The following is a 22009-nucleotide window of genomic DNA, read 5'->3' as shown; positions in this document are numbered from 1 at the left end:
GAGCCACAGGAACTGTTTGGAATCATCACAGCTTTCTGCTCAGCTACAGAACAGCTCACAAATTACGTCCTGTTTTGTTATACTTCCCGTCTCACTGAGATCTTAAAGCATGGTTTTCTGGACATGATTGTACTGTCACAGAGTCAGCCCAGTTCTCTACTGGTGTAAATGGCTTCAGCTTGGGCAGCATGATCACATGGGTAAGGTATTAGGAATTGAGAGTTCTGGGTTTTAATCCCAGTTCTGCCACTATCCTGCTGTCTCTCTTTGGGCGAGTCACTTCAGCTTTCTGCACTTCTGTTTCCGCCCCCCCCGCAACCAATTGTCAGTCGTGACTACTTAGACTGTATGGTCTTCCAGGCAGAAACCACCTTGTATTATGTGTCTATACAGGGCCAATGGTGTGCAAATCCTTGGTGCTGCTGTAATACAAATATTATTATTGCAACAATAATGATCAAACAATCTGCACCTGTTAATCCAGGCACAGAATTTAGCCATATTTCTCTTCCCCATGCACCATATTTTAGCAGCATTGGAGCAGCAGTTTCTTCACTGATGGCACCAACATCCTAGAGATGCCTTGTTTTCTCTTACAGCAGTGCAAAAAGGGGAATGCTTCTTTGCCTGGTGATGTTTTAATTTCTGTCCTTCTCACTTGCTAAAGCCTCACTGAAAAAGTTCCAACCGCCTGCACGAGTGGGAAGAAGGAACTGGAGTGGGGTCAGGTGCCACTCTGGAGGACTTCACAGCCAGTGACCCAATGGGTAACGGCTGGGGGAAAACTTTTTTCGACAGCCATGCATGCTGCATGCGCACACCTAATTTGAATAGATACAAGCAACGCATCTCGAAGAACGGCCATTACAATGGTGAGAAAGCATTTTTTGTTTGTTGAGGGGTCATCAGCAATGAATACAACCAAAGCTTACGCGGGGGAAATTCAATTAGTTTTAAGGATATAAGTTTTTTAACCCAACCAGCCTGTACAGAAAGTACTGACTAGGCCATACATTAATGTGCTTTCTTGTTGGCAGCCAATGTGGGTAAGAATTGAATAGAGTTGGAGAGGCAGAACGTCTCAGGAAAAGGGGGCACAGAGGGAGTAGGAGATTTTTCCCCCACCACTAGCTATCTCCATATCTGATTCTATGGAGGCTGGTCCATCGCTAACACTCGCCACAGCATCACTGCAAACCTGACTCCTGTGGTGTCAAAAGCACCAGGCCAAAGGGGCATTGCTGCTCGCTCAGCTAAAAGAAGAAACTCTCAGGCATGTGCAGATCTAGCCTCCGTCCAAAGCACACAGGAGTCAGTGGGAGACTTCAGAGGGTTTGGACCAAGCCTTAGAGGGCAGGGATATACAAGCCTCTGTAACGTACTTTAGTATAGTTTTGGTTTCATTGAGAACTTTTATTTTTAAAAAGGCTTATGTCACTCTTTGCCCTTATCGCACCTTTAAACATTAGAATTAATAGTATAATAATAAGTAACAATAGTAACTTAGGTCTTGGATTAACAAGACTGGATGGGCGAGGTCATACCTTTTATTGGATTGACTTCTGCTGGGGGAAGAGAGGCAATGTGGAGCTATACCAAGCTCTTCGGAGCCAGAAACAACAGATAATGACAAGCCGTCAGGTGCTGGCCTTTTGGCCAGCACAACATAGAAGAACTGAATCTTGTTGATAAAGACAAAAAAAGCTGTCAAGTGGCACTTTAAAGACTAACAAAATAATTTAATAGGTGATGAGCTTTCATGGGACAGACCCACTTCTTCAGCCCATAGCCAGACCAGAACAGACTCAATATTTAAGGCACAGAGAACCAAAAATAGTAATCAAGGTTGACACGTCAGAAAAAAATGATCAAGGTGAGCAAATCAGAGAGTAGAGGGGCAGAAGGGGTGGGGGGAAGTCAAGAATTAGATTATGCCAAGTATGCAAAAGAGCCCCTTTAATGACCCAGAAAATTGAAGTGGGTCTGCCCCACAAAAGCTCACCACCTAATAAGTTATTTTGTTAGCCTTTAAAGTGCTGCTTGACTGCTTTTTTTGTTTGGTAGTATATAGACCAACACGGCTTTCTCTCTGTTATTGTTGATAAAGGTGTGTGCTTAATAAATTAGATTGCAATGCCTTCAGCATAATCCTGCTTTCACTTTGCACGGTGCCTGCCCTGTCTATACTATTTCTCACTGTTCCTTTCTTAGAACACTTGAACATAACCATATTGGCACAGTAACAGAGAGGTGACCCTGTTAGTCTGTATTCTAACGAAACAAACCAGCAGTCATCTATCTGATGAAGTGGGTCTGTCCCACAAAAGCACAGTGGGAGGTGGAAGGGTGTCCTGCATCTACGTTAAATGATTAGCTGCTCCTAGAGGTGGAGCCATTTGGCATCGTATAAACAAAGAGGCAGATTTTCAAAACCTTTGCATGTCAAACATGTACCCATGCTGCCCACGCTGTGTGTATATTCACTACAGATGCCCATGCAAATTGCTGTAATTGCTCAGGCACCAACTATGTATAATAAATGGGCCTACATTTTTATACATAACAGCCTGGTGGCTCTATCCTGCCATGGACATGTGTCAGACGTACTTTGAATGATGAAGTAATAGCACTGGAAACATAAGTGCCTCTCTTTTAAATTACAGGATGTTGTGATCTTTAATTACATACCACAGTGGTGTCGGACCTTGCCAGGGAGATCCAGGGGCCAAAGTTCTGGGATTCTGCAGATTTCAGTTCACAGCTGTACATCACACAAGCGAGTTTGGTTTTGTGCTGTGTCTTTCCTCACGTGCCATTGGAGAGACTGCGTTTTTTTACTGTTATCAGCTACTTTATCCCGCCGTGTCAGTGTCAGCACATTGGCAACATGACTGACGAAATGAAAGTAAGTTACATAGCATATTGTTCTTGTGATGTATGAATGACAGCAATCAATTTTCACTTTTGGCCATTTATGTTGTCTTAATGTAGGATAAAAATTATGTCCGTAAACTTTTCCCATTTTGTCTGTAAATGAAATTTCTGTGGGTTGGCAACCCTGTTACACTGCACATAAAAATGTCCTAGGATTGGGCCAAAGGCAGAGAATCCTCCTCAGCTGATACCCTGGGGTCATACCCAGATTTCCCTTAACACCTTTGGTGATGAAGGCTCCACAACTTCCCATCACATGAGTGGGTTGTACAGGGGACAGACAGACCCCACCAATCAGTCATTGCCTGATAAGCTTCCCTCTCTGGCTTGTGTTCCTGCTCTCATGGCCTACAAGCCTCTATGTCATTCCTCCCCATCTAAACAGTCTCAGCTGTCACTTTCTCTGGGTGGTGCCATCCTCAGATTGTGCTCAGCTAATAGTCCTCAATAGTAACAATAGGTGACTAATGTAGTTTTCTAGTTGTAGTCATCTTCCTTCACAACATGGGCCTCCCTCTCCTTCTAGCATAGTGTGCATTTGAGCCTCCCCTCTTATCTAACTGGTGATGTCCTACCGTGGATGACTGATTGAACTGGGAGACTCTGCCTTACCATGTAAGGGAGTCTGTCCACTGCCATTCCATCCACAGAGGGAAACTTTGGCTAGATGGAGTATTTTGACCTTAAGCACCATTTAAGTCCTTCAGGAATGTCTCCATCACCACGAACACTTGTTTAAAAAAATACAGCCAACTCTCTCCCAGACTCAGAGCAGTGGTCTCTGACATGGAGACATTTGTAAGGCCAGCTAGTACGGACCAGGGCAGCCATCCTGTTTTTGTTTAACAAATGGGGATTTACTGGACACGTTATGTAGCCAGACTTTCTGAGGTGGGATGGGGAACTTTGTCAGCCTTTAAGTGCAGCTGGATGCCATGTGTTTTCTGTGTGGGGTCCAGACCTCTCCTACTTACGCTTTTCAAAATACTCAAACCTACGCAGCTAACAACTATTAAATGCACTTGGCGATAGTTCAGTCGAAAGGCAAGCACTCGCTAGTTCATACTGCATTCAGTGTTCCACCCTTTCATTCAGTGTTTGCATTTTTTGACCCTCTGTGGTAATCACAGCTCCTTGTTTTGACATCTAAATTTGTCATGCTTTAGAGAACTTTGTGTTTCCAGAGCCACCCTACTCTCTGTTTTTATAAATTTGTGCTGTTTGTGCAAAAACTTCACATTTGTTTGAGTTGTGTAGCAACTGCTGAAGTATAATATTCTGGGATTAGTGATATTTCATTCTGGTTGGTAGTTTTTGCATGCCAACCAAAACACTGGGGCTTTGGGGACAAGTGTTTTCTTTTAAAGCTAGTTTTCATTTCAAGGGGGACATATTGTGCATGCATGTGTGTGTCCACATTAATTTTGCAGGACCAGCTTTCTTACCCTGCCAAGTTAGAATTTCTGATCTTGTGCAAAGAGTTTTAATCACACTTGCAACAACTTATAAATTAAGAGATGTATATTTAAATGAGTCAGGAAAGTAACACCAAGAAGTTCCAAGTCTGCTCCTGCATCCAATAAAACTCTTGATGACTTCACAGGAAGATGGCTAGCTCTTCAGGTATAATTTCAGCCTTGTCTATACAGGGTTTTAATCCACATTCATTTGAGTGAGTCCAATATGAAAATGCCTATGTGCGCATGATACAAGTCATTAAACGCAGTAACTCTGCATTTCACTGGAAATTCTGGAGTTCATTTTCAAAGTATATTAAGTCTGCAGCAAATGGAGTTAGTTTGATGCATTGATTTTGTGTAAGCAATGTAGCTGCATTACTTTGGCATTGTCCGACTGCTTTGCAGGTGTCTGTTATTGATTTGACTTGACTGTGCCCAACATTGCTCTGGGGTCAAGTTGACCAAAGGCCCCTACCCCCATTTAAAAATTGGTGTGGGACAGAGTTTACCCATTTGTTCCTTGGTTAGACTCTATTAGCCCTGCTGCAATGTTACCCCAGAAGCCTTACAAAGTGTCTTGAGAAGCCACTCAGAGCCAGGCAGAAATGCCCTATCACCTCACTGTCTGGAGACAAGCAAACTCCTGGGGCCAGCCACCACACTAACCAGCTTTGTGTGGACATTGATAAGCAGCTGTCTGTAAGGGGCCACAGCCGACCAGATCCAGATAAAGAGCAGACAATTCAGGACTTTCATTAAAACCAGGGTCACCAGGAAGGAGTGCAGTCAGGCAGCTATAACAAGTCTAGTTGGAGGAGCTGGATGTGATTTTGATTAACGACACTCTTGCCAACCCCATCCCTCCCACATGCAGGTGAGTGACGAGAGGCATCAGTGGCCAAACATGATGAGGCCAGAGAAGAGTTTTCCCCAGAAAGCCAGGCTCCCTTTGGGATGCAAAAGATGCTCCAATTCTGGCCCTGTGGGAAGTGAGCCAGAAACCCAGGCCAGGACCACGGAGGTAAATCCTGTGGAGGGAACCAAGGGGACCATCTAAGCATCTTGCTTTACAATTTATTCTGATACCAGCTTGTGCCCCATGGCCGTAGCCAGGTTGGGGTGTTGTGTGAGCTATTAGCCACTCCTCCCTCCTTGGGCCCATACTGCCTGTTTTTAAAATGGTGTCTGCTTTGGCCCGGCAGGTGGTTTCTGTCTCCTGCTCAAGCCCTCATCGTGGTCTGATTAATAGACCATGTCACGTTCCCAGCTAACTATTTTCCTTTTCTCCTTTCCACCTCTGTCCTGTCTGGTGAACACCCTGCCCTCAATCTTATTTGCTAGCTCAAAATGGCGGCTGCAGCCTCTGCTTCATCTTGCCACTGCTTAAGAGGTAATAAAAGATGTGTGGAAACTAATCTAAACTAAGCACCATGTTCTCCAAAAAAGAAACAGGTCAATTGCATCTTGTCCAGACCACACTGCTGCCTCTCCCTCACCCTACAGCCCCCACCAGCTTTCCTGAATAACAGCTGCATTCAGCTGGGCAAAATGTCATGCTTCACTGAGAGAAGGGGCTCATAGAAAGAAGCTTCGGTTCTTATCAAAGAGTCATTCTGGAACGTGTCTCCAGCAGGGTTGGGGCCAGTGTTCCCACTACACTGTGTGCTTGCACGGCCAGTAAAGAGAGAGTCAAATGCTGTCCAGTTAATCTGCAAAATCCCACCAGCTAGGTAGTTTGTTTCTGCTGGTGGTGCACATTCACACGGGAAATATTATTCTAAACATGGATGGGAAAAGTCTGCACAGAAAAAAATTAGAGGGTACACTGGTTGCAACACCTGTTGCCACGCCCAGTTGTACCACAAGGGATAGCCTCATCTAGGCCACAGCCTCTTAGTTCTTGCAGTGGGCCAGACCATTGGGCACTCTTACTTTGTTTATAAGTGGGCAAAAGCAAAAGTTCAAATGAAGCAGAAAACAAGCCCCTCCCGGGTCCAGTCAACAAAGAAAAGGTCAGCAGCATCGCCTAACTGCAGAGGTGCCTTCCCAGATCACCAAATCAGCCTGTCCTTGCTGGGCTTGCCCCTGGGGTTTGCTGAACCACAGGTGTTCTTCCTGCTGCTTCTGCAGCCATTTACTCGCAGGGCTTCCCCTGTGCTGACTGCAGTTTTCTCCTTTTCAGGCTTTCATCCCTAACACAGGATTTGGAGGGCCAGGGCTACCTTAGTGCACACAGCCTCCCCCACAACCCCGTTCCTCGAAGAGCAGGCATGTACCCCCATCACATCAGTAGTCTCCCTTTACATAACATAGACATGGGCACTGCATACTTGGCAGGGAGCTGTAGACTTAGTACTCTCACAAAGTATAAATTACCTGTGACATGCATTCTTACAGGAAAAGAGCTTCATCTGAGGGACAGCAAAGCCATACAAATATTGTGCAAAGCACAACATGCAGTTACAGTCTTAAGCAATTTCTTTTTCTGAAGCTTCTAATCTATTCCATAAGTAGCATCACTTTCCTTTCAGATGGCACTCACCACTGTCATTCAGCCACTGCAGAAGCAATAATGAAACAGTTCCTTCCTTATGTCCGAGTGACCTGGGAATGGCTTCATTGACCAGAGAAGCCCAGGTTCTCCTGGGCTAACCAGTGCAATTACTCCATTTTTGATGTTCCGCATGATCTTGGACGCAAACTGTCCTCCATTCATTGAGGTGGATAGAGATGAGTCCCAACAGACCCTAGCATCATGGATCTTTTCAGAGTAGCCTGCATTTATGTTGTAAACTTGCCCTTGTGGTCGATCAGCCTTTTGAACATCATTGAGAAATACCCCTTTCTGAAAATGAATCCGGAGCCCCGATGCAGGAAGCAAATGGATCTCATCAATTGCCCCAGTACTGTGTGGGAACCCAAAGCTTCCACTGGATGTCTGGGTCTAGTTCAGTACAGATCTCACCAAGGGGTTGCCTTTTGTCATCATGAAATTCTCCTGCCATTGGAGATCATCCCAGGTCTGCAGAATTATGATTTCAGGACAATTTGACGCTGGTTTCCCAAGCCCAGGCCCCAGAAACCATGCTGCACATTGATTATGTCTATACATAACACAGCAGCTGCAGCAATATAGACTAACACAGCTGTGTCTCTGAGACTACTTCAACATAGGCACTTCACTGCAATGAGACAGATTCCCCTGTTGCTGCTGTTAATGCGCCTCTCTGAGAGGCAGGATGAATTCATCCATCACCCTAGTGCTGTCTACAGTGGAGATTAGGGCGGCTTAACCAGGTGACTTGGGGTGTGGATTTTTCACACCCAGGGAAGTCATAGCTACACCAATGTAACTTTTCAGTGTAGACGAACCTGGTGTGAAGCTGCTCCGTGCCAGCCTCCTGTAGTAGCAATTGCTCAATGTCATCTTCTTCCTTGCCCTCCTTCCTCCTCTGCTACCACTGCTGCTGGAGGAAGTGCTCTGGACCAATGACCGCTGAAGTCAAAGCCCACTGTAACCTACACCCCAGGCTAGGCATGGGGATGGTACAGAAATGGGCAGCTGAACCCTTCTGTTGCAACCTGTCTAAAGAAATGGGTCCTAGATCTTTAGGGCATCTGGGGGATAAAGATTACATGAAAGACACAGCACACGCTAGTGATTAATTAGCAATTAATTCATAATTAAAGCGGCTCTTGAGCTATTCAGGAAAGAACAAGCCAAACACCAACTATTGCAGAGCTGGCCAAACTGTGGCTTATATGCCACATGTGGCTCATTTACCAATAAAGTGCAGCTCAAGAGCTCCCAAACCCCTATCTCCACCTACCAGACTGGGTGGGAGTAGCTCAGGACCTCGACCTTTCAGTAGGGTGGAGGGGAGTCACAGGACTTCAGCTCTCTGGAAGCACACCTGCTGGGGCCTGGGCTTCAGCAGGAGTGGGGCTGAAGCACCAAGCCCCATCTCCCGACAGGTATGCTCCAGCTCTCGAACTTCTGATGATTGTCATCTGTGACTCAGAGGGCCAGGGAGTTTGGCTACCCCTGATCTATTGCACTTACAAAGAGTTATCCTGCCCTTTTACCTTCTCACTTTCATAAGAAGGCTGGAGATGGGTGCAGACCTTATAATAGTTTTACTGCTTAGTTTACTTGGCAATGAATGTTAGCAATGCAGGCTGTGGGCGGGGGCAAAGGCTGTTCTTTATTGCAGGTGTCATGACTATAGTCAATGGAGACTGTTTGTTTACCTATTTGCATGGAGAGGACTTCCTTATGTAGTTCTGAGGAAACTAACTAACTAAAGATTAACTTGACTAACAGAAAGTAAAAATGGCAAGAAATGCAGCATGAACCCTGACTCACTCATATCCTGATTTCTGCTTAATGGGGTGGGAACAGTAAGAGCAGGGCTTAGCAAACATGGCTGTTTTGAATTTCCTGGATTTTTGCTGGTTTCTTAAAAAAATCTTCATTTTATTCTCAGATTCTTTTTCTTCAACTTTAGTTTTATTTTGCTTCTCATTGCTTGTCTGGGCTTTAAAATTGACAATGGCTGGCTAGGGAGAATGCATTTTGCTCCCAGGGTGAAATTCCCTCTCATGTACATACAAGGTCTGTGCCCCTTATATCGCATAGGCCTAGGTGAGCCTCCTGTGCAGGGGTGAATTTCAACCACCTTGCATAAATGTAGAAAAGCAACACCAAAATCATCCATTTTAGTGTGAAATTCACCCATGAACAAAGCCAGTGCAACACTTAACCCCTTTTTAAGGACCTGATCCAAAAGCCATTGAAGTCTATGGGAGGTCTTTGCTTTGAGGTGTAGCCATAATCCAGAACTCACAGCCCAGGTAGCCATAATTCAAGTCTCAGAGACCAGGTCAGTTGATTCAGGCTAACAGGTCTTAAGCTGCATGGCTAACGGTGCCAGTGTAGACATTCAGACACAGGCTGGAGCCTGGACTCCAACACCCTCCCTACCAAAGGGTTTCACAGTCCAGGCTGCAGTCCAAGTGAAACTGTCAAAACTAGCATTGGGCCACCTGCAGCCCACAGGCCACTTGCAGCCCATCGAAGTTCTGTGTGTCATCCACGAGACATTTTGTTTGCCAGTGCCCACACACAGGGTTGTCAGGTTCTGCTGGGTTTCACCCGTATAGGTTTCTTCCTACCAGTATTACTGAAGTGACATGCACGTAAAGCAAGCTTTCAGAGCGCTGCTACGGTTGAGTCAGCACACCCTGCAAATTCTAGGTGCACAAGTGCACTTAACAAAACTGCCCTAAGCTAAGAGACCCTCTTGGTTCAAACAGTCTTGCAGCCCACTGAGATGAAGAGACAATCATGCAACTTACTCACTAGCCCAGATTGCCCATCACTGGTCTACATAGCTATTTTTAGCCCTGCAGCCTGAGTCCCCAGAGCCCAAGTCAATTGATCTGCGCTCCGAGACTCGCAGCTCAGGGTCATGTATGGCAGCGTAGACCCACCCTGAGAAGCCTCAAGTTCTTAAGACGGGGTACTTAAGTACTGCATGAGACTTTGTGTCAGTCACGCACGGTAATGAAGTTTTCCTTGGGATACAGAAGTCTCCTTATGGCCCTGCAAATATAATCAGTTTCAGAACAATACAGTAACACTATGCAAATCTCAGGAGACTAGCTTGCCAGACCAGCAGTGAGAATTTGGACGCTTTGTCCACTAAAAGCTTTGCTTGTGTTGCAGATCTAGTGACAGATGCAATGTGAGTCTATAGATACCTTTCCCATTCTTCCAGTTTGCCCAATAACGAGCAGTGGCAGAGAGCTAGTGGGTTTCACGTCTCAATAGCTGATGAGAACGTTCTATAAAATATGACGTTGGACTCAACTCAGTTAATCATTCATTAAAAATGTCTGAGGAATTATCACTGGGCTTTACTTCTAGCCACGGGAACGAGGGATGTGATGGTGGGGATGGCACAGCATCCCAGAGCTCCTGGTCTAACGCATGGGGTCCCTGCTGCTGCCCTGCATGCTGTTTTCAGCTGCCAGCCCCATGTGCTGCGGTGGTGTTTAGAACCCAGCATGTTGCGATGCAGCAGAGTCTATGGTACCCAGAGCGTTAGTTGAAAACCCAGCATCCAGGGTCCCTGCTGCTGGTCCTGCATGCTGGGGCTTTGCTCTCGGCCTCGGCTGGGGTTGGACAAAAGGCTTGGTGGCCCCACTTCAAACATTTTTCCCATACTCCTGGTACTGGAAAAGGATATGATGTGCAGTGGCTTCTCCAAGGCTTTTTGAAGGGATGGAGGGAGAGTTTCACTGTTGCCTCCTCTGTGCCTCTCCCTTTCTCAGAAGAACACAAAGCAAAATTAGCCTATTCCCAAGCAGAGCTGCAAACAGGGAGACAGCTGGGATGCGGAAGTGGTGACAGGAAGAAAATCAAGAGGCGTGTGGATGGGAGTGACACAGGTACACAAAACCAAGCATCATTCTGGAGTGCATCTGCAAGCTGAGACGAGATATGCCTATGGAAAGAATAGCACTGGGGCCTCGTTGGCTGGTGCAAGTGGTTGGACAAGTTGATGCAGAGGCTCCCTTCCGACTGGGTGGCCTTTGAATCTGGGCTCTGAAACTGTGCTGGGAAGCGATGCCAGCTGAGAGCTCTCACAAGCCAGGGCACTGCTGGGTACTTATTCTGATCCTGGGAAGTCAGCCTTGGAGGGGAACAGCAGGGCCATGAACATGTATCCCCCTGAGGACTCTAGCTGACAAAAGGCTAACACAGGACAGGCCCTGTGATTCCCTAGCCAGTGGTTCCCAACCTGGGGTCCGTGAGGGTGCTGCAGGGGGGTCAATGAAAAAGATAAATAAAAATGCTCATAGAAAATAAGTTTTAAATAAATTGTAAAGTTACAATCAATTACTATATTTAAATTAAATATCTCCCAGTAATGTTATTTATTGCTGTCCAAAAATCTATGTTATGTTTTCCTTTTTCATTGAATGAAGTGCACGTAATGGCTAGAATTGGCTCTGAGGGGAGTCCCAGTGACAAGGTTGGGATCCACTTCCCTAGCCCTTGCCACTGACTTTTGAGGCTCGCAAAGCCAGATGATCTAATTTACCTTTTGCCTTCAATGGGACTGCTTACAATCTTGAAACACAGCCTGTGCTTCAAAGCTTTGCTGGATTAGGGCCAAAGTACTAGGCATCTCCTGGGGCTGTGCCTAGTCCATCTCCTTCTTCTCAGCTGGAGTCTTGTCACTCTTGGTCTTGCCAGGTAGCTGGATAAACAGCAGCTCCTGCATTGCCAGTTTCACAGCTGAAACCTGTCAATTTTCCTCTCTCAGGGCAGGCTGGCCTCCAGCTCTAACCCTCAGGCCACCTGGCTTGTGTTCTTGTAAGTTTTAAAGAAACCAAACAACTCCTTCCTGGAAGCACTCAGTATTTATTTGCTCTTTAACATGATGTACTAACTCCGTATGTAAAATAGCCATGGTTTCTTTTGTGTGTCTCAGAGGAGGAGCTAGATATGACAGAAGATAAATTTCAGGCAGTTTTTGAAATAGCAAAGTTTGCATCTTCAGCAGCCGCACAAAACAATCACTCTTGCTGTTTAAAGCTCTTTTCAGGGGGGAAAAAAACTGCTTATTGCTGAATGTCATTTACTATTTTAACAGTTGCTGAAATATTGAAGCCATGTGAACAGGAAAAATAGAGAGGAGATAAAACCAGTTTGTGGTTATAACATCTGCACTATGCACAGAACACCTGGTGTTAGCAACAAAATCTATCACTTCAGAGACAATGAAAATAAGATCTTTGCTACTAGCTCTTTAACCTTTTCATGCTTGCATTTTACTGCAGTGAGTTTGTCTTCGCTTCCTAAGGGCTTGTCTTCACTATGCAGCATTTGATCCACCAGTGGTCAGTTTAGATGTGATAAATCAATCCCCGAGCACTCTCCCATCAACTCCAGTATCCCACCAGTAAGAGAAGAGTAGTAGGAGTCAACAGGAGAGCAGTTCCCACCAACCTTACTGCCCAGAAGACAATGTGGTAAATATGTTGACTTCAGCTATGCTTTTTGCATAGCTGAAATTGTGTAGGTTAGATCAAGGGAGGGCAGGGTAGCATAAACAAAGCCTTAGTATTAGCATCATCAGGTTATTTTTAATGCCTACCTATTTTGTGCAACACTGGGACAGATTTAAACATGTGACAAATGGTATCAGCAAAAATGTGACTCATTTGCAGTTAAAATTGTGCACACAGCTTGTACATGTAACTATGCTTATTTTGCATGCATATTGATATGTCTACTTTATTTTTGCAATCGCTGCCACATTTTCGAATATTTTAGGGCTAAAATTTACAGAAGACTTCTGTGTTGCAGTTAGTATGACTGCACGTACTAGTGGGAGGGAGGGCTAACTCAGTGGTTTGAGCATTAGCCTGCTTAAATTCATGGCTGTGAGTTCAATCCTTGAGGAGGCCATGTAGGGATCTGGGACAAAATATGGAGGAAAAACAAAGGGAAGGTGCTTGGTCCTGCCAAGAAGGCAGGGAACTGGTCTCAATGACCTCCCAAGGTCCTTTCCAGCTCTATGAGGTGTGTATCTCCATATATTTGTGGTAATTGCTATTGCAAATCACCACGTGCACTTTTAATGGATTGTTTTTGTGTATCATTTCTATGATGAGTGCAACCACATCACATGCACACTCAAACTGCATACAAAAAGTAGGTCTAGGTAACAAGAGTAACTTTAGATATTGCATACCTAGTGATTTTAAAATTTCTCCATAGGATTTTTCACTATAACTAGCTTCTGCATCATTCCAGGCATTGTTCAGATGCTGAAACTTTAAAAGGCAGGTTTGAAAAGGCTGACATCAGCTGTGTGATCTTGGAGGAGGTATGGAGAAGACCTATGCCATATCTGCTCAGTAAGGTACATAACCTACTCTGACTGTGCCAGCAGTGTACTACGCTCATCTAGACATCAACTAAGGCAAGAGCTGTCTTATTAGTTATTGAGAGATTCCACTGTCTGTACTGCTGAGTGTCTATAGAGCTTTTCACTCCCAAAACTCTTTACAACCCACAGTGGGTCCTCATGACACCCTCTAAAGCAGGTAAGTAGCAATATGCCCTTTCCTAGGTGAAAGGAGAGAATGTATTTCAAATCCCTGCCTGCTCACGGTTTGAAGTACATAGTCTGAGCAGAATGGCAGGATTTAGGGACGTGTTCATAAAGGCATGACGGAGGTATTAGCTTGATGGGCCATTATGGAATTTGAACCTAAACAATATTTTACCCACTGTTTTGTGGAAAACTGACAAATACTTCAGTGTACATATAATACACACTTACATTTTATATACTGATTGAATCCCTCTAATCCAGTAACGCTGGGACCTGACCAGTGCCGGATAAGAGAGTTTTCTGAACCATGGGAAGTCAACATTGTTAAGCATCACCACCACACTTGCACTGCTTACTGGGCTTTTAGAAGACATTTAGCAGTAAAATACAGCTAAAGAACAGCACAGAACACTCAGTCTGGGGCTATGGTAATGTGGCACTTTGGAATATGCTAATGATGCACTACCATGAATATGCAGCACCTCATTAGCATAATGGCAGCCACGCAAAACGGCCCCGATTTCGAAAGCCCCTTCTTCCCATCTGTTTTTGGAAGGGCGGTGTGCGTTTAGAAACCAACAGTTTTGAAGCACGGATGGCCACAATCATGCAAATGAGGCACTCTATATTCATGGTAGTGCCTTATCAGCATATTCTGAAGTGCCACATTACCTTTCGGAGGGGCTAGTGTGGCCACAACCTCAGAGCCAGCACTGATAGCTGCAAGCAAACTTTATGCAACCACGGGAAACTTGGCCACACCCTGTAAGTGGTCATCTGGCTAACTAAAATCATGCTGGATTACAGATTTTGCCAGACAAGAGAGTTCTGGACTAGAGAGGTTCAACCCTGTATTACAAAACTGGGCTTGACAGTTGGCTCAGGCCCTGTAAAGCTGGTAGTCATTTTTAGTATTTCTTTTTAGTAACCCCCACATTGGGTGAGATGCAGCACAAACAAATAAGGCAGCTCAACCCATGCCCCAATGTTCTTGCACTCTAAAAAAGCAAACCAGACAGCTGGGGGCAGGAAATGTGGTCCCACACACCAATAACTTGCCATCTGGCTAGTCAGACTAGCCTCTTACTTCTTTAACCAACCAATTCAGAGTTCATCACATGCTTCTTCAAATTCGTCATGGAGACTCATGCTCATTTTCTTCTGATCTGATTGGTGCCGGGTTCTCACTAAGAGAGACCCCAGAGACTGGCCAGCCCTTTGACTGAGGGTCCTTATACGTGACACACAGTCCTCATTGGTGATTAGGTACAGCAGGGGGTTCAGGGCACTGTTGAAGCTGGCGAGGCCCCGAGTCACCTGATAGGCGACATAGATATTTTTTAAAGTCTGGGTGCAGGACCCCTGGAGTTGCCAGCTTCGGGACAGCAAGTTAAGGTTCCTGAAGACGTGGTATGGGAGGAAGCAGACAGAGAACAGTACCATCACCAGCACTGCCAGTCTGATGCTCCTCTTCTTTAGGTTTGGTTCTACGTTTTCATTTCTCCAGAGGACCACCACCACGTGAGAGTAGCACCCAATGATTATGAGGAAGGGGAGGACAAAGCCAGTCAGAGTTACAGCCAGGACGTAGGGAATGTAAGTGCCCAGTTTCCTGTGTTCTGTCGTATCATGACACTGTGTGCCATTGCTATCGGTTTTATTGAAGACAAAATCAGGAGACAGCTGGATGATGACCCATCCCCAGACCAAGGCACTGAGGTATAGGGAGTGGCCCAGGGTCTGGCACCTACCCAGCATCTTCATTGGGTGCACAATGCCCAGGTAGCGGTGGACGCTGATGCAGGTCAGAAAGCCAATGCTGGCATAAAGATTGACGTGGAAGAGGGCCCGAGTCAGCCTGCAGCAGACATTCCCGAAGAGCCACACTCTCCCCTGGAGATAGTAAGTCACCAGGAAGGGCAACGTAATCACATAGAGTAGGTCTGCCACCCCTAGGTTGCATACCAGCACACCGAGGGTGCTCCAGCTCCTTCTCCGGAACCCGGCGCACAGATTCCACAGGCCCAGCCCATTCGCCAGCAGTCCCACCAGGCAAACAATGAGGTACACGGCCGGCAGGAAATGGTGGGTGAAACTCTCGTTCACTGGGCATTTGTTGGTGGGGGCAGTGCTGAAGCTGGTGTTGGTGGTGTCAGCAACAGAGACAACTTCCTCCACCTTCATGGGTACCAGGTAATGCAGAGGGCTCTGGGGGAAGCAGATGGGAGGTGGTTACCACAGGGGAACATGTGAGTCCTTATGGGAGATGCGTGAGGGGATGGTGCCAGGTGGAATCTCCCTCATCCTAAGGGTGGTGCAAAAGGGGACTCTGCAGGAAAATATCCCCTTTCAACTGGGGCTGTGGGACCTAAAAGGGGGCTGGAGGGGATGTCCAGGACTTCAAGGGGGAAACAAGGATGGTTCCTGAGCCCTTAAGAGGAGACAGGAGGGGACCCCAGAACCATGATGGAAGGGTTAAGTGGGATACCTGGTCTAGAAGGGTTCCGGTGGGGATCCCCAGAACGTGATGGGGGAGGCGTTAGAGGGGAAGTGCCTGGTCCCTGGTGGGGCTCTCAGAACGTGATGGGGAGGGTTTGGAGTACTTAGTCCCTCATGGGTCCGGGGGGGATCCCCAGAACCCAACGGGGAGGGGTGGAAGTGGGGCTGGTCCGTAAGGGGCGCAGTGGGGACGCCCAGAGCCCCACGGGCCCTGCGGGGACGCTGCCGGCACCGGGCTCTGCAGCGCGCTCCCCCGCCCCGGCTCTCCGCACCTTACCCAGCCTCCGGCTCCGGCGTGTCTCGGCCCCGACTCCGGCTTGCCGGCGACTGAGCGCGGGCGGAGCGGTCCGGTGGAGGCGGAAGCTCCGGCAGCGGCCGGGGTGGGGCCGGAGTAGGAAGGGGGCAGGTGACGGGGGTGGGGATGGGGAGCCCGGGGCGCAGGCCTGGCGGGGAGACGGGTCGGCGGCGCGGGCGGTGCTGAGCGGGGGAGCAGCCCAGGAGGAAGGTCCCCGTGGGGGGGGGACCCAGGGAGCGGGGTGCCGTCCGGGGGCGCTGCAGATGGGGAGGCAGGAGCCTGACTAACCCCCGCTCCGGTGAGGCAGGCGCTGAGCTGCTGCCGCCGCCTCCCCCGCCCGATGAACTGTGCCCACTGCACAGACACGTGCTAACCTCGCCTCGGACCACCTGCCACTTCCTCCCCGGCCCGCCTTGCTCTGTTTCCTGCCAGGGGTGGGGCGAGGCCTGTGGGGCCTTGCGGAGGACTCTTCCCCTCACCCACCCCGTCTGCTAAACAGTTGTCCCCCTGGGACAAGCTCCGGCCCTGCCAGTGACTGGCACCAACAGTTGCAAGAACTAGTGACTTGCAGGCTGCAGCCGCCCCGCTGAGCAGCACTGCTTGCAATCAGAGTGGGTCCTGGCCCGCTAACTGCCCGCCTGCAACCCTGGTCCCCAGGGATCACCCCGCATGGGACGTGCTCGGGAGCAGCCAAGCTGCTCCACTTTGCCTTTGGCTTTGAAGCAATGGTGCAGGGAGGCCGAGGCAGCTCAGGGAAACGCAATATAAATTGTCCCTGTTGTTCAGTGCCAGCCCCTGCCCCCTCCACTGGGAGATATTTTTGATCGGGAGGCGCTGCACAGCATGAGGCTGAGCTATTTCTGATGCAGACGGGCACCTGGCAGGGCTGCGGGAGCTGGAGACTGACAAAAGAGTTTTTGTAAATTAGGCCTTTCCAAGCAGTGTCTGGTACAGCCAAAGGGGTTAGAAACTGGGGTAGACACCCCAGTAGGTCCCAGCCAGCCCACCTTCCTCCCATAGGGCAAGGAGGGCTCTTCCATACAGCTGATTCCCCCATCCTCTCACCCAGACCAGTTTTAAGTGATGTGAGTCATGATGTCACCTGGCAGTCTCTGCCCCCAGCCAGTATGATTTCTCCATCAGGGAGTATTTCCCAAAGTTCAGCTTTGAGCTGCCTTGTCTCAAAGCAATGCCGGGACTTCACTGTCCTAGTGTGACCTAGCCCAGAAATGGTTAAACCCCGAGGGCAGAGGAAGAAGGATCAATTACCCATGAAGCTGATCTTTCCCACAGCCCTGGCTCTATGACAGTTACCAATGGTGGGTGCCAATGATACATGCAGTGGGCCAAGTGTTGAACACAGTTTAGCTTCAAGTGTGTTCCAGGACAAACCCTGTTTAGGGCTGGTTTAGCTGCACACACCTGTGACACTATTGCTGACAACAGACAATAATAATGACACCCCCCCCTTTTTCTCCAAGCCCTTATTCTAAAACATGAACAGCCCCCGCAAAACACCCTGTCTCAGAAGCTACACTAGGGTCTTCACTATCAATAATGGCTTTGCATGGACAGTGCTGATGGGCAGTCATGCAAAACTGATGGAGGAGGGGGCTGCAGACAGGCTGACCAGCCAGAATTGAACTTCCGTTTGTCATCAGTGAGTAATTTTTGTACCATCATCAAGACCAGAATTGCATCAACCTCAGCATTCTGGGATGATGCATCTGGGTGAAAGAAGAGGTCAGAAACTTGACTAGGAGCAAGTATCAGAGAGGTAGCCGAGTTAGTCTGTATCTTCAAAAACAACGAGGAGTCCTGTAGCACCTTATAGACTAACAGATATTTCGGAGCATACGCTTTTGTGGGTGAAGACGCGCTTTGCAGCTGACGAAGTAGGTCTTTGACCGTGAAAGCTTATGCTCCGAAATATCTGTTAGCCTATAAGATGCCACAGGACTTTTTGTTGTTTTTGACTAGGAGCAGTGTCCTCAGGTAGGGCAGGGAGAAGAGATCTCAGCAAATCCAAGTTAGTTAACAAATGAAGGAGGAGTAAGGAAGGAAATAGTGAAAAACAGACAGGGCTTCGGAGCCCAGCGGAACATGCCGGTGATGGTCATGCCACCTCTCCCAGCATCCTCCCCAAAGAAGGGGCTTCCTTGGGTGTCACAGACACACCACCTGAGGAGTTGGGGAATCTGTGTATAACTTATGAATCCCGCTGTGGTATACGAACTCTCAGCCTTTATCCAGGGGTGAAAAGAAATGTGAAGTTCTTCACAGATGCTGTTGCAGTACAACTCCTCCGGTGGGCTCAGGCCAAGGGTTGGGAGGATTGGCTGACAGCAGTACAGGTACGAAATTTAAGTGTGGGGTGGTATGGGTGGGGGGTTCAGGGAAGGGTGTGCAGGATTCAGGGCAGGCGGCTGGAATCCCCTCAGGGAGTGGGACTAGAAGAGTGGGGTTACAGAAGTCAGGGTAGAGGGCTAGAGGTGTGGGTGCCTCAGGCAAGGAGCTGGGAGTGTTAGTGTGTGTGCAGGAGTCAGTGGTCGGGGGGTGTAGGGTGGAGTGCCAGGAGGGTGCGCAGGGCTGTGGCAGCCCCAGTAGGAGACACTTCCCTGTGCTGGTCCTGTGCACAGCCAAAGGGGAGCTGCAGGAGCAGCAGTGACCATAAACGTGGACAGGGAACTAGGAGTGTGAGGGGTGGGGTGCTGTAACACCCCCAGCCACAGGCCCCATGCACCAGTGGCTCAGCTACTGCCCCTTCACTTGGGCTCTCCTGCTGGCCTCGGCTGGGGGAGGGGATGGACAGGGGTAACGGGCTGGATCAGAGCCCCTCCCCCAGCTGGCCACTTTCTCACCAGTGCACTGGGCCAGGGGCTCGGGCTTACTTTCACTCCTGCAGATATCTTTCACACTGCAAACTCTGTGTTGTTTGTTTGGCTAGCCTGCCTCTCTGCTGCCTTTTTACTTCCATCCAAGTTGAAAAGCCAAAGTGTACTGACACAGTGCTAACAGTGAGATAGCAATGAGGAGTCACTAACTCTTGGTATCAGAGGGGTAGCCAAGTTAGTCTGTATCTTCAAAAACAACAAGAAGTCCTGTGGCTCCTTACAGATTACCAGAAATTTTGGAGCATGAGCTTTCGTGGGCAAAGACCCATTTCCTCAGATACATGAGTGGGTGATTCCAGAGGAGGGTTTAAATATACGGGCTTAGGAAAAGGAGGGAGTCCCAGTCAGGAGGAGGGCCAGAGTTGACAAGGTTTGGTCAATCATGGAGGATGTGGCCCATTATCAGTAGCTAATAAGGAGGTATGAACATCAAGAGGCAGAAACTGCTTTTGTAATTGGCCAGCCACTCCCAATCTCTGTTCAATCTGTGGAAACCATCTTGTATAAGAAGCCATTTCACAACCCTTACTTTTGCACGCTCTCAAGAGCCTGTACTTTCCTTGACCTGTTTGGGAATAGCAGGAAGGATGAGCTCTATGGAATGCATTAATGGGCTGCTTGAAGTTAAGGCTCCAGCTCCTTGGTACCTGTTTCTCTTTGCTGATAACGGTTTCTCTTGGAGAAGTGATTTACGATTCTCTAACTAATTGCCTCTGACACTGGGCTTTGTTTGTGTAAGGGTGTAAAATACTAGAGTTAGCTGCATCAAGCAGCCTTGCTGGACCTGGTTTTACTAGTGTCCAGTTTGGCTCATCTGTTGCCTTACTGAATTCAATAAAGCTGAATGTTAGCTGCCTAAACTCAGAGAAGTCTTGTGCTTTAACAAGCCTTTGGGGAGGGATCTTGTCAAAGCTTTCTGGAAAACTAAGTACACTATATCTACTGGATCCCACTTGTCCAAATGGTTGTTGACAAGTGGAGGACCCGCCTCACCACACAGTCTTTCAAACAAACAGCTCAGCAGGTGAACCTCCAAACAAACAGGCAAACACAAGGTCAACACACAATCACTTACCTCAAGGCTATCACCTTTGTTGGCTGCTCCTGTTCACTAAGCCTTAGCTTATCTGACAGCTGACAGGTAGAAAGGTGTATATCAGGGTTGTCACCATCCTCATCTTCTTGCTTTTAGGATTATTGCTTTTAAATAATATTAGCAAGTTTGGCAAAATCCCAAACTAGCCAGGTGATAGGTTCAAGGCCATTTACTCACCATCCCAAGGTACTAAACTGCAAATACTCTGCTGTCATGAGCATTTCTGTGCTAGCCCATTGCCAGTACAGCCAACCTGGGGCGGGGGTGTGTTGCCTCTCTGAGGACTAGTCTGATGCTTACAGCCAAGATGGCATGTGTGCAACGAAGCAACACCTCCCTCCACCCTAGGTGCTGGGCTGTGTAATCAGGAAAAGGAAACTGCCTGAGAGAGGGTGTAGGTGTCAGGTCATGAGCTAGCACTTAGATACTTGGTTTCTCTGACTATGAGTGTGTTGGGGCTGAGCTAACGGCTCTGTGAACAATGTTAAGCATTTCTTGCCTTGACCCAGCAGCACCCAAAGGAAAGGGAGAAAGCCTTCCTGGGTCCCAAAGCAATGAGAGAACGAGAACTCTGGTAGCTGAGATTGGTCTAGAGGCTTTCTTAAAGCGGCCTTTTTTTAGTTTGGTTTTTGACTTCCTTCTCCTAGGACTCTATGAACGACACCAACTGTTCAAAAACCATAAGCCTTGCCTCATTCTGAGAATGGCACAAAAATCAGGCGACTTTAAAAACCAATATGTTAGAGGTTCTGATATTCCTTTTGGCATTGAACGTTAAGGGTCACCATAACTGTCTGGACTAGAAACGTACTTTTCTTTAAACAATGACAACTGAGCGTCTCACCTAATCACTTGACCAATAAGCAAGGGGTCTTCTGAAAAACACCAGACATTGCAAGCCCCATAATTTAATTTCAAGAGTTGGCTACCTTGCAGTCTATGGAAAAAACAGTTCTTTCAATTCATTTGCATGTATTCTTTTATTATTTGTATACTTTCCGCTTAATGAGTGAAAAATGCCATCTTGCAGAAAAAACAAATGATTACAAAGAAGTATACGGAATCAGTTAAAGTTAAGAATTTCCTTTCAGAAACAGTGAATCATTGATTTTTATCAGTGTAAGATTTGAGTTTGAGCAACATCTTTTAAGTACTTCATAAAGGCAACAAAGAGAATGAATTATAAGTTCTTATTGCATGTGCAGCCTGAGCTATGCTCCCTTTTTCTACAGTGGTGACTGAAAATCATCAGACTTTTTTCACCAGCTATTTATATACAGAACATGAAGAAAAACTGTCAACATACTTTATCAAAAGGGAGCAGCAGAAATGTCGCACTTTAAAGACTAATAAAATGATTTACTCGGTGATGAGCTTTCGTGGGACAGACCCATTTCTTCAGATCAATTTCATTTCCAATACAAACAGATATATATATATAAGTACAGCGGATCAAAAAGAAAAAAAAATGCAATAAAAACTTTTTTTTTTATACTTATATGTGTCAGTCTGTATTGGAAATGAAATTGATCTGAAGAAGTGGCTCTGTCCCATGAAAGCTCATCACGGAAGACATCATTTTGTTAGTCTGTAACGTGCTACTTTTCGGCTGCTTTGTTGGAGTACAGACTAACGCGGCGACCTCTCTGTTACTTTATCAAAAGGGTTTAGCTTTATGAACAACGAGTAGCTACATT

At 47.2% G+C, this 22009-nt stretch overlaps 1 protein-coding gene across 1 annotated transcript; it reads right to left on the bottom strand.

Annotated features, from left to right (window-relative positions):
* Nucleotides 1-14534: 14534 nt before the first annotated feature.
* LOC142022174 (P2Y purinoceptor 1-like) lies at nt 14535-15712 on the bottom strand. The gene has a single exon (XM_075011744.1). It carries the CDS (start codon nt 15710-15712, stop codon nt 14633-14635), a length of 1080 nt encoding a protein of 359 aa, XP_074867845.1. The 3' UTR covers nt 14535-14632.
* Between the last annotated feature and the right edge of the window lie 6297 nt (nt 15713-22009).

The sequence above is a fragment of the Carettochelys insculpta genome, chromosome 17, assembly GCF_033958435.1.
Source record: "Carettochelys insculpta isolate YL-2023 chromosome 17, ASM3395843v1, whole genome shotgun sequence".
Classification (NCBI taxonomy): Eukaryota; Metazoa; Chordata; order Testudines; family Carettochelyidae; genus Carettochelys; species Carettochelys insculpta.
Note: the sequence above shows the minus strand (reverse complement) of the source record. Positions and strands in the feature narration are given on the sequence as shown.